The sequence below is a fragment of the Drosophila melanogaster genome, chromosome 3R (assembly GCF_000001215.4).
Source record: "Drosophila melanogaster chromosome 3R".
Lineage (NCBI taxonomy): Eukaryota > Metazoa > Arthropoda > Insecta > Diptera > Drosophilidae > Drosophila > Drosophila melanogaster.
This window is the reverse complement of record NT_033777.3, coordinates 10,949,708-10,963,027: the sequence shown is the minus strand read 5'-3', so window position 1 is coordinate 10,963,027 and position 13,320 is coordinate 10,949,708. Positions and strand designations below refer to the sequence as shown.

At 46.4% G+C, this 13,320-nt stretch overlaps 1 protein-coding gene across 1 annotated transcript, besides 1 other annotated feature; it reads right to left on the bottom strand.

Annotated features, from left to right (window-relative positions):
• Window positions 1-4,943: part of a mobile genetic element that runs on past the window's edge.
• Window positions 4,944-11,230: 6,287 nt separating this feature from the next.
• Tengl4 (Testis EndoG-Like 4) lies at window positions 11,231-12,744 on the bottom strand. The gene is made up of 3 exons (NM_141781.2): window positions 12,438-12,744; window positions 12,209-12,385; window positions 11,231-12,154 (listed from the first exon to the last, which is right to left on the bottom strand). Exons 1-3 carry the CDS (start codon window positions 12,594-12,596, stop codon window positions 11,354-11,356), a joined length of 1,137 nt encoding a protein of 378 aa, NP_650038.2. The 5' UTR covers window positions 12,597-12,744; the 3' UTR covers window positions 11,231-11,353.
• Window positions 12,745-13,320: the final 576 nt, after the last annotated feature.

Below are 13,320 nucleotides of genomic sequence, written 5' to 3'. Positions count from 1 at the left end.
TCCTTCAGTGTAGTCCATGGGGGCTCCTCCTTCCACCCTTTAGTCGCCTTTTACGACGAGCCGGGGACGCTGAGGATGAATTCTTCGCCCGCCGTCACCCAGGACACCAGTTTGGGCTTAGACATCCACTCTGTTGGCCATCTCGTCTGATCGGACACGCTTCATCATATTAATGATAATGCTGTGTCCCCGCTCCCAAGCCCCCCTGTTCGCCATCATAGCCGCGAACAAGCCACTAGGGCTGAACGGGGAACCTGACAGCGTCTTTAGCTGCTCTCTCTCCGCCGTGAACCTGGAGCAGTGCATTAGCACATGTTCTGCTGTTTCTTCACCGTCGACGCAGAACAAGCATTGGGCTGACTCTACGTGACGGAACCGGAGTAGATAGGCCCGGAAGCAGCCATGGTCCGTGAGGAACTGGGTTAGGTGGTAGTCCAAGCATTTGTGTTGGCACTCTGCCCAAACCGTCATCTCTGGGATGAGCTGATAAGTCCACCTCCCCCGTCGCGACGTTTGCCATCTACTCTGCCATTCACCTAATAGCCACTCGTGTGCCTCTTGCCTGGAAGCGCCACTCCGCATTAGGCTGAGAGCCTTGATCTCCAGATCAATCGGCGGCAGGCCTGCCAGCGCTAGCGCCGCGTCTTCGGATATGGTCCTGAAACCTCTAATGAGCCTCAGAGACATTGACCGTAGCACCGAACGAGCTCCTTTCAGGTATGAGACCCTGCCAGTGGCATTGCTCCAGACTGGTGCAGCGTATAGTAGCGAAGCCTTTGCTACTGACACCAGCAGTTTCCTGGCCGGGTGTCTTGGGCCTCCGACGTTGGGCATAAGCCTCGCCAACGAAGAGGCTGTGATTGCTGCCTTCTTGCTGGCGTGGCTCGCGTGGTCCTTGAACGATAGTCTGCGATCTATCATTACCCCCAGGTACTTTAGGGACTCTTGAGAGGTCACCTGTGTACCCTTGACGGAGACCAGCATGTTCTCCACCTTTTTCCTGCTGCTTAGTAGGACTGCTTCGGTCTTGTGAGCCGCTATTGCTAGCCCGGCTTTCTCGAGCCAGCGGATGGCAGCACCGATCGTAGAGTTGCATTTGTCTTCCAACCCTGCGATTGTTTTCGAGACAGCTGTGATTGCCACATCGTCAGCAAAACAATGCAGCTCTACTCCTACGGGCCTGTTGATGCCCAAGATCCCATCGTACATAATGTTCCATAGGATTGGTCCAAGTACCGATCCTTGGGGAACACCTGCCGAAACTCGGTATCTTTTTGGGCCATCTTCCGTATCGTACCATAGGACCCGGTCCCTAAAGTAGCTGCCAACGACTATCCTTAGGTACTCCGGGATCCCCATACGGTACATGGCCGCGAGGATTACGGGCCATCTGGCGGTGTTGAAAGCGTTCCTTACGTCCAGAGTCACAATTGCGCAGTATTCCTTCCTGCCCCCTAACCATCTATCACCAGAAATAGCGGTCTTGGCGATGTTACAAACGGCCGAAAGAGCGTCCAGAGTGCTCTTACCTTTCCGGAAGCCATATTGATGACTTCCCAGGCCGTTGATGCTCTCGGTGATTGCCTCTATTCTGGTATACAGGATACGTTCGAACAGTTTTCCTACTATATCCAGTAGGCATAGAGGGCGGTAGCTGTTTGCAGCATGTGCTGGTCCCTTGCCTTTCGGCAACAGGACTAGCTTCTGGCTTTTCCACCTTGTTGGGAAGATTCCGTCCAGAAGGCATTGCTGGAAGGTGGCCCTGAAGATTTCAGGTCTACCCAGCGCCACTGCTTTTATAACAGCTCCAGGAATACCATCTAGTCCAGGGGCTTTGTTGGGTTTGATGCGCTTGGCTGCCTCGGCGACTTCAAGTTCTGTGACGCACGGAAAATCTGGGGCAGGGGCTGCCTCTGTTGGCCTCCATAGTGTGGTCTGCTTTGGGAATAGCTCCCCTACTATTTTAGCCAGGACCCCCGGGTCGGATGGGGTTGCCGCTCTCCTCCTTAGCTTTTTGGTAACAAGCTTGTAGGCGAGGCCCCAGGTATCGCTGTCTACGCCATCCTGCAGCTCCTTAAACGACCGCGCTTTGGCAGCCGCGATGCCGTGCTTGAACTCTAGACGTTTCCTTCTGAAAGCCTCCAAGAGTTCCGCGTGGTGGGTACTGCCTCTGGCTCGTTGCGCCATTCTCCTAGCCCTGAGGCAATCAGACCGTAGTTGGCTTAGGGAGGCGCTCCACCAGTAAACGGGTGGTTTGCGCTGTGCCTTATTTTTCCTTGGCATGATTGCGTCGCAGATTCTTCCCAGCATATTCATGAGGCCTGCCGCCATACTCTCTGCGTCCCCACTTGGGATTTCCAGGGAATTGATCTGATAGGCCAGCATGGCCTCATCGATCTTCCTGGTGTCCCATGCTTTCCCGACTGCTCTACTCTGCCGTCTCCTGGGCATGCCCTCCGGGGAGAGACTGAAGGAGATCAGGGCGTGGTCGCTCAGCGTCATGTCGTCATGGACCATCCAGTTATTGTTGTCTACTAGCCCTCTGCTGACAAAGGTAACGTCAATAAAGGACGTACCCCTATCGTTGTTAAACGTCGGCTTCCGTCCGTCGTTCAGCAGTATAAGGTCCAGCATTCCCATGGCGTCAATCACAGCTCGGCCTCTGGTGTTGGATGTCCTGCTGCCCCATTCCACTGCCCAGGCATTAAAGTCGCCGGCAATGACCTTCGGGCTTCGCCCTCTCGCATGGTCCACGAGCGCCTCCAGAAACTCCTCGAACTGATCGGGGGTGTCGCTCGGCGGAGCGTAGCAGCTGTACAAGTGCACGTGTTTTAACTTCGCATAAGCGATACCCCGCATAGGTAAAGCAGCCAGTTCCTCGACGTGGAGAGAGCTGCAGCATTTGATAGCTGCTTTACCTGTCTCGTCAAGGATCATGGACGATTGTCCGCTACCAGAGACGTAGGGTTCGCTTAGGAGCATGATGTCTACATTGCGCTCAGCCGCAGTCTGGGCCAGGAGGCTCTGAGCTGCTGCGCAATGATTGACATTGAGCTGTACTACGCTAATATGAGTGCGCATTAAGGTGGCTCTTGGCTTCTTTTAGGGTCGCTCTGTAGGTCGGGCACGCAAAGCTACCCGTCGAGTGGTTTCTGTCCACCTCGCTGCTGCAGATCAGGCATTTTGGTGCTGCAACGCACCCCTTTGCCTTGTGCCCACGCTCACCGCATCTAAGACAGCAGTCTGCCCTGTCAGTGTTCTTGCAGGTTGCTGATCGATGCCCATAGCCGAGACACCTGTAGCATCTCGTGGGTCGAACGTCCTGGGTGATACGACATCTTGACCATCCAACGGTTATGGTGCCCTGTTTAAGGACTGGTATCGCAACGTTCGCGTTCAGCAGCACTGAGGCTATTTGCGTGCCATCCCGCATTCTGCGAAGGCCCCTGATATCTTCAGGATTTATCTGCAGGCCCTGGAATTGGGCGACCAAGCAGCTGTGGAGCTCCTCTGCTGTCGTAGCCTCGTCCAATCCGCTGCAAGATAGAGCTATTCTTTGCGCTCCTGTGCGCACAGAGGCCAAGTCATTGAGCGCCGCTTCCAGGTCGCTCTTAAACTTGGGGACGCTTTCCGAAGCTTTCCCCTCTACCTCGAGCAACAGCTCACCTTTCTGCGTTCTCCGGATTTTTCGCACGTGGCTGCCCAGTTCGCTAAGGCTCGGGTCCGATCTTAGCTTCCGAAGCATCTCTGCGTACGAAGCCTCTCCTGTCTTTTTTACGATGAGTGCCTCCGGTTTTTTACGCAGGCGCGTAGGCTTCACCTTGGTCCACTCTACACCCGTGCTAGCATTCTTGGCGACAGATGCGTAGCTGCCTGGTTTGGACTCGTTTGGTCTGGATGTTGCCTTTTCTTCACCGTTGCCACCCAACGTAGGGTTGCTCGGCTTGGGCGCCTGGATTTTTGGCACTTGCACCTTGGGTACCTGTGCATTTTGAGGAGCCTTTTTGGTAGGCTTTTGTACCTCCGTCTGGGTAGCACTGCTCTTCAAGCGGTGCTCGCTAGTAGTACCTTTGTACAGCTCTAACGCCCTGTTGTTAAGGGCTGAGAGTTCGGAAGCTATGCCCTTTGTCTCTCGTGTCACGTGCCGTTGGGTCTCGAATGCGGATAGCAAGGTGCTGATCTTGCCATTCATCCTGGTAAGTATGCCCCTCAGGTCCTCATTCTGGAGAGCCGCGGTCAGGTCCGAAGACCGATGAGGGGAACCAGCTGGGGACTTCCCTCCCGTCTTTTGCGATGGCACGGCGATGTGGTCCATCGTCTTCTGACTTGTCGCGGTCGTAGATGCTGTAGGAGCCAAGTTCTCCACCTCTACAGCATCGCTGCAGTCGCTAGTCAACGGCGGCTGGGGGCCTGCGTGCTCACCCCTTGCCACCGACGGGACCGAGATTCCGTCACCATGGGTCGGGTTACCGACTCCTCTGGTGGGGGATCTCGAAAGTCGGGGGCTCCTCCTGAACGGGTCGTTCCGATCAGGGGGACTGCCCCCCACTGCGCTGTCCATCAACTGAAAGATGGCCTAAGGTTACCTAGGCGAAGCACCAGCCTTAGAAAGGGGTTCCCACGTAGGCCACGGATTTCCCCCTGGCTTTTACGGATGGAGGTTTGTACCGCCTCGACTCGGACACCAGAGCCTCTGCTTAGGCACCAGCACGGTGAGAGGATGATATTTGGTCTGTCCTCGACCTTTGTGCCTTTTCCCCTTTCTTAAAGACTTGTGCGCTCCCAGTAACCAGAATCAAAATTAAAATTAAATTAAAATTCAACGGTTTAATTTTAAGTTTAATTTTGAATTTCGCGCTCTACTGTCGCAACACAACACTGATCACACGGTTGATCTGGCAACGCCTCCCTCTCCAGATCGCCCGCTGCGCCAAGTTGGCAGCGCTATCAGCTGCTTTATCCGCTGCAATAATCGCAAGATAATAAATTACCTATTTACCCGAAACAGGCGCACAATTAACTCGCGTGATTGCAGCGCAGAACTATGGCGCGACTCCACCGTGTGGTTTTGCTAGATTTCGTCTCCACGGACATGTGTGTGTGTGTGTGTATGTGTGTGTGCGGGAAAACCACAATGCACCCACGCAGACGAAAAGAGAAGGGCATAGAAGCGGCGAAAGAGACGGAGACAGACGTGTGCGCGCACATTATGCTGCCAGCGGAAAAGGAAGCATCGCCTTGCGTTAATTGGTGGTCATGCTTCTGGCCGTGCAAAGGATACGGATAGTCTGGATGGCCAGGACCTATCCCCATGCCATCGCCTGGCATCCAGGATCCCCCAACTGCCGTCGTCTTCGTGCGCGGCCGACGTTTATATTGTTTTAAATGCCACGCATTCATCGTTTGCCCCTTGTCGCTTCGACTGGACAGAATGCGGAAGTACTATGAAAACGAATGGTGGTTTCCCCAGATTGTAGGCAGAAATGCGTTACCACCATGCGTTACCCTTTCAAAGAACGCTTTTCTATGGCATACAAAAGTCACATTCAACTCCAGTCGTCACTACAGCTTAGAAATGTTTTTAAAACTTCCTTAAAGCTGACTACAACAGCTTTTCAATGGTGGACACTTTACATCCAGACACCTTTAAGTCGTAGACACCTGAAACCCTACTTATACAAAACTATTATGACCCGCCCTGGAGAAAGGGTATACACCAGGCTAGGGTAAGATAACTGTTGCATATCCAGCGGCGTCGGAAGCCGACATGCAATTATACGAAGCCACGGACGTTGTCAGCACGCATCCACCAGATACTCGGATTCGTATCGCAGGCGCTCCTTGTATCGGAGTACAATCATTCAATTTTCAACTGGCACTTAATCAAATACTTGGCCCGGCTAACCATAGCCGATTGTTTGCCATGGAGAGATGTTCGAATCGCTATCGAAACTGAATCTGAAACCGAAACTGAATCTATGTGGTTGTGGCCATCAAAACCGAAATCGGAGCCATAGATTTATGTGTTAAATGGTTGCAAAAGGGCTGGTAATGATCTTTAGATTGCAACAGTTTGCCAAATTATCTTAATAAGCTTTAAATGCGACCTACTTACATTTAATCGTTTAGGGTTGAGAAATTAATATTGTAGAAATATTCTCTTTTATTCTCAGGCTTTGCATGCCACCCCAAAATAAAATACTGTTAACTAAATATATTACGTAGGTATTTGTTTACCAGAATGTGACATATTTTAGCATGCTTTAATGAAAGTAAATTTAGTGTGTTTACTTGGCACCAAATGATTCCATTTCTGCCACCCTTTAAGCCCATAATTTAAAGAGGCTTAATTCGTCTAAAACAATAAACGCAAGTTATTTATTTAAGCCGTGCAGCCCGCAAACGCTTAACCATTGCAAACAAGCGTGGAAGTGAAAGATAATCAATAACACTTCCCTTCAATTGATTTAGATATTTATGCGGCTAAATAGTATATAAATATATATGTATGCATACATACGTATGTATGTGTATTGCAGCACTGCGCTGCCACATTGTTGTGTTGAATTTTTTATGAGGTATTGCAAACCGCGAACGGGCATTATGCAAGTGAATTGCTCATTATCGCATTTGGTTTGGTTTGTTTCTGGCATTTGAATGCGTTTCCAGAAATCCCTTTTTAATGTTTGTGCAATCCCTTTTAATGCGCACAATTAATTCCGTTATGCTTTGTCGCCTTTGACCCCGCGCCGCATCATTCGTGTAACAATTTGCTAAAATGTCGGGGCTTAGTGCCTTATTCGCATTGGTTTAGGCCAATGACGCTTTAAAAATCTCGCACTGCAGCGTTGCATAATTATGACCGACTCACAGCGGCAGCGAGAAATTTTCCCAATTTTCGCATGCAGCCAAACGTAATTAAAATTATTTCATTTTCAACCAAAACAGCGCTCACACACACATGGCCGGAGATGGAGATGCGGGAAAACATTGAAAATTAATTTTCATCTAAGCCCAAAACGCCGATCGGCATGGAAAAACCATCAACAAATTGTCAGGCTTTTCATTTATTTGCTGATTTTATTTGCCATTTTCGGTCGGCGATGCCTGACAAAATGTTCGTGCCCATGTTTACACCAAAACGTGTCCAGAAATTTGCCAAAATTTTATTCGGCCGTTATTGGCTTGCCTTGGTGATTGGATATGGTGGGCTTTCGATTTGGTAAAAGATTAATCAAACAGACTTTGATTGGGGCTTGAAAAAGAGTTAATGAATTTGCCCACAAGGCAAATATGCTAATTAGATTAAATTCTATCCATGCAGCAGTTGGCATGGCGACATGTAACACCAACCAGGCTATAATAATAATCGTAATATTATGTGTTTCCTGGCCATCATTTATTTATTATTCTATCTTCTTTTATTCGAAGTACTTTATTTAAATATGTGCATAACTTCTGGACAGATGCACCCAAAGCACCTGCAGCATCCTTGAAAAAAGAAAACATATACAAATAAAGAAAACCCAAAAAATATATATATGTGATGTATGTAGAAAAAAGATGCCAGCGTACAAAAGCATTTTTTCTTACTGTGCTCTTCGCTCCTGACTGCATATTTCATAGCAAAACAAGAAGGAAAACTTACAAAAAATACAAAAAAGTTCTGGAAAAAAACGAAAAAATGAAAATGCTAAACAAAGAAAATAAAAGCAAGCGGCAGGCGAGCTATACAAAAAATGGGCGCAAGGCAAAACTAAAAGCCAAAAGAAAAATGCCGCGCTTTTGGCCAAGAGTAGAGTGCTCTGTCCAGGGGTCAGGGGTCACGGAGAGGGGTTCAGTTCGCATTATTTTGTATTACAACGTCCCCAGTACATTCACCACCACACCAAGCAGACCAGACCCCCAAGTCCCGGCCCAGCCAGCTTGTATTGCAATTTTTCAATTTCAAAAACAATTTTGCTCTGCCAACATACGTGTGGTCAAAGATAAGCTCTGTAAATATATATATAACAAAACAACCAAACTGAATACGGCCAACGAGGAGGGCCGCATATAAAAAATCCAAAAATCTAAAGCGCAGCCCGCCATAAAAGAGCCAAAAAGCAAAGCTAACCGCAGCTCAAGCAGCTATTGCTGCAGCTCAAAACTGGCCAAAGCCAGAAAGGCGGTCAGAACAAAAAAAAAAAAAAAAAAAAAAAAAATAAAGAAAAGAAATAACCAAAAATAAAAGCTATATGGGTGCTATATGGGTGTTGCACGTATGCGGTGGTGTGGGTGAGTGTCAGCTTGCAACACAGCGGGAAATTGCACAAAAATGAATTGTGTTGTGGAGCATTTAGTGCTGAAATATAAGTGACCTGCTGGGCGGGACAACTGAAAAGGAGGGTCACTGCGATTCCAGTGGCTTCTGGGCCACTGCCAGGCTTCCTCAGCTTTGTTGCGGCATTGATTGAATTTTCCTTGCCACTGCCAGCTGAAACCAGCAAAAAGTTATGACTCCTGCATAAATATCATCGAAATTTTGTTTAAAGAATTAGGGCTTGGGTATTAAGAGGTGGTCAAAGTATCCATTTTTGCGTTTAGTTTATATGTAGCAAGGGAAAACTGACTTATTTAAGAATACATGTAATAAAGTCCCCTTCTGACTTAATAAACTAAATACTTTTTGTATATCCTAACCTGCAAAAGGCAGAACAATCTTCAGCAGCGCACTCAATTTAGAATAAAGACCGACTTGATTAATTCCACGAACAAAACCCTTTTTTCCGTGAGCGATCCGTTGGAGAGTAAGTGCATCAGCCATTGGCGGAAATCGAATTCATTTGGGACTGTGGCCGTCCTGCGGCAACAGTGCGTATGTGCAATGTGCAATGCGGCTTTGCCAGCGCCAAATCGCAACGAAAGCGCCAAGCAAATTGACAAAAGCAAGGCGCCAGTCGTCGCCCAAAGGCACTCAGCGGTTGTGGCAGCAGCAATAACACAAAACCGCAAATCCCAAAGCCGCTATAACATTTCTCAAACGCTGCCAATGGGGCTTGCCCCAAAGGGTATGGAAGGTCGGAGGCGGTGAATGTGTAGCCAATCGGGGCATCGAAACCGGCGTAAGCCGCTAACAGAAGCAGCTGCAGATGTAGTTGCAACTGCAACTGCATTTACAACCAAGGGAACCAAGCCAAGCGGAGCATGGCGAAGGCAAACAAAAGCTTAGCGGGCATAAAAACAAAATGCCAAATGCGAAATGCGCCCCGCCGAATAGGAGGACCCATGGAAGAGCCAAGCCATCGTAACTACATTGCAATCCAAGTCCAATCCAAGCCAGAAGCAAATCAAAGCAAATGCAACACTCAATTGCCATTATCGACGACGCCAAGGCAGTTTTGCCTTTCCGCCAAGGGCTGGCTGCCTTTGAAAACAGAAATAGAAAAAAAAAATACCCCCAATGAAAATGTAACTGCTTTCAGTCCAAAGATCTTCGACGATTGCCCGCTTTTCCTGCCAGCACTTTTATATTAAAAACCGCTTAATGGAGTGCAACTTATTGCATGTGCACTAGAAGGAGACGGCCAAGTTTCGCAGACTGAAAGGACCTTAGCGGCAAAGTGCAATAAAAATTAAATGAAATTGCCACTCGACCCACCGACCGATAAAAATTCAGTGGGCAAGTATATTCAGTCAAAGATAAATAGTTTTTGCATAAGTTAGCTAGGCTTTTGAGAATAAATGCTGCCAGTTAATCATAAAGTAAATTCTTGCTTAGTCGCTGCTATTTCGCAAAATGCTCCCGAATAGAACTAACTAAGTGCATTCAAATGCATCAATTTATTTTGTTATTATCCTTATATCTTTAACTTAGCTCAGGTGAATGTTTTTCAGATGAATCAATAGCTTCTACAGGTTATGCAAGAAGAGCAATCTTTTTTTCAAAGTAAACCATAATGTGGAAAGCGGCCAATGTTGATCACATTCTTTACCATTGGCTCACGCACACACACACAGCTACTTAGGAGCTGTCATCTCGTATGCAGCACTCTTTGCATCGCATGATGGGGCAAGTGGAGCAGTGGCGCCAACCAACCAACTTTAACCAGCCGGTGGCAAGGTCCTGGCCACCTGGCCGAGTAAGTGAGCTAAGAAGCCTAGGCGAGATGCTGCTGCCTTTCTTGCTGTTCTTTAATTTGAAAAAATTGTCAAGCATCAAAATACTTTTAGAGCTTTTCTCAGCCCGAAGGTACATACATACATAGTACATAGGTGGGAGGAGACCAAGTTACTTGGGCAAATTACTTGTCAGGCAGCCGCGTGCCGTGCGTGCAAATAAATCAAATAAATTATGGAAAAACCAAGGCAAAGTGTGAGAAATGGTGGCTCTTCTCCCCGCTGAATCCGTAGCCTATTCATATGCTTATGTTGTAAGGGAAATAAAAAAATTGTAAACGACGACGAATGGAAAATCAGACTAAAAGAGTGAAAATTTCTGTTGGCGGCGGTGCAGCAGCAGCAGCATAAGCAGAAGCAGCACCATCTGCTGGAAAAAAGGAGTAACACCGACCATAAAAAGTAGCAGAAACATCATAATCAACAGCAAAAAAATATTAATGGAGTTTTCATGTTTATAATGTCATTAGCTCACAAATGCTGCGGATGCTGTGGAAGCTTATGTTGCTTCCAATGTTGCTGTTGCTTTTGCTGTTGCACATGTGCCGTGATTCTGTGCCACATATTTTTCTGTGATTTTTTCACTCCTGCCACACTTCTTGGGTCGCACATCCTTTGCGCGCACACTGAGAGACAGCCGTAAACATGCAGCACACACACCCATAGACACATCTATAAATGTGCGAACACTAATGTGCACATTATGTTGGGGCCATTATGCCGGCTTCTCCAGCGGCTCTAGCAGCTCCAGCAGCTTCACCATGGTCCCCATAAAGCCAAGGGGCCCAACAGCTGCCCACCAGACCATGCACAATGAGTTGGTTTGGTGGTTTGGCTGCTTGGTTGCTTGGCGACGGGGTGGCGCTACCAGTTAGCAAGTAAAAACCCTTTAACTCATTTGTTTTGCTTAGCACATGAGCAGCAGTAACAACAAAAACTTGTGAATCCGAAAAGGGGGCAGCTTGTAAAGCAAAACAACGTTTAGCTAGACATTATGGGCCAAGATGTACCCACCCCACTGGAAAGAACTTTCTTTGATTTACCAACTTAATTACATTATAAAATCGGTTTTAAAAACGGCCAAGATTTATTACATTTTTATAGAGGAAAGCTTTTTATAGGTCAGTGGGTAAAAAAAATTTGGCAAAAGGTGTTATTTATTTATAAAAACCGTTGTAATACGTGACCACTTTAGTCAGTTCTGGAAATCCGTCATTGAGGGCGGTTTTACAGGCAATTCAAGTTGATCCCGCTGCTGGCCATCACAGAATTTGAGTCCTGCGAAGTGTTCAATATCACGAACATCGGCTAAAAATGAGCGCAGATCCATATCCTTGTCGACATATGCATTGGGAACAACATAACCTTCCATAATGGGCATATCCCTATTAAACTCATCCTCTCTTATGATGATTTTGAAGAAGTGCGTTGGAACAGCAACCGTGTTCATGCCCATTACATGGTAACGCACAGACCAGTTCCTGAACGTTATCCTTTGGGGCATAAACAGAGGACCGGTATAAACATGAACTGAATCGAATTCGATCGCCTTGTCTCTAACATAGCTTTCCAAACGGTACCAAATATGGTTTTTCAGCCCTCGATTAATGGGCACGATATTCGTAAACTTGTAGGCCTCCAAAAACTTCAGCGCATCGCATTTGTAGTTTTGAGGGGAGGCCAAGTGACCACCAACCCAATCGGAATTCTTAAAGTCCCGCATATTTGCACTAAATATCGTTGGTATTGTATTGTCTGTTATGTAGGCATTTGGCTTATTCAATGTCTTTTCATCCCTCTCCTGTACGCATCCGCTTTTGACATGTTCACATACCCAATGGGCAATACGATTGCGACGATCGTATGAGAGTACGAAGTTTTTATAGACGTGTATTTCATCCATGCCCGGAAATCCATACTTCATAATATCAGCTACATGTTCAATATTCTCATGTCTGCTTCCATTTGGCCCGACAGATAATGTCATCTTCGATATCTTAAATGATCCAAAGTCACAAACAATTCTTGCAGCATTTAATTTTCGACTCACTGCGTTATGCGCCTTCCTGCGACCCCACAGTAAAAAGTGTTCGAATATGGATACACTACCAGGATCTTGTCTTTCTGAATATCGTTTGCTAGTCCCAGACTCGTCTCCAATACTTGCTGTCTGATTAGATTCTGTCCTTGTAATTGACTTCCTAGACGAATGCCCAAACATTGACAACTAAAATATATACGCTTTTAAATGCTTAATTAATATAAAATGAATGACATACTGCCCTATAAATTGGTTGACGGCATTGATAGACATACGGATCAGTAAGCATGACAGATTTAATTTGTCTAAATGAAAGATGTTGTTGTACCAGAGCTCCGAGGATAAAACAGGATGCTCCCGTTACTGCACACAATGCTATGGCTACATAAGTTAACATTGTCTGAATGCCTAACTTATGGTGTATAAAACTGTACTTTCAGAACCAAAATTTTTGACTGAATATAAATTAAAATAGACATATTAAACAAATTTACTGAATTGAATTTCGCCGAAAGTATTTGCGTGACATTTTATTATCACTAAATGGATAAAAGAACGAAATATATATTTTTTCACAATTTTGACAGTTTAAGCAAAAGTGTTTCAACTAGCCTGAATTTTCTTTTTGAAATATCTTGTTAGAAAAATTGAATGTCATCAACAAGAAGTCCCTTTAGTATGGTCTTTTGTAGCATTCAAATGTTCCTACTACAACTTTCATTTACTTAAACTGTTAAAATGAACCTTGCATATTCGCAGTTCAACACTACATACTCGTAAATATTATGAGTAATGTGAACTTAATGACTTGCCATATATGTCAGCAAGTTTAATGTATTTTAAAGTTACTTCTCACTTATGCGGAAGACATCTTCATTGAGCAGCTCAAGAAAGTTGTCTGCCTAAAGAAAATGGATTGTGCTAATTCATGTCAGGATCTGAATCCCCCTTTTCCCATCCCTTAACACCCACAAGGAAAGCTAGAGTTTGCCGCTCCCTTTCGCGACGTTTTTCTACTTTATAATGATAACATTTTCATGTTTTACAATGTTGTAATGCCTCGATATGAGTCCCCAAAGCGACATCTTGCCCCAGACGATGTTTTTATGACGTCATTTAGG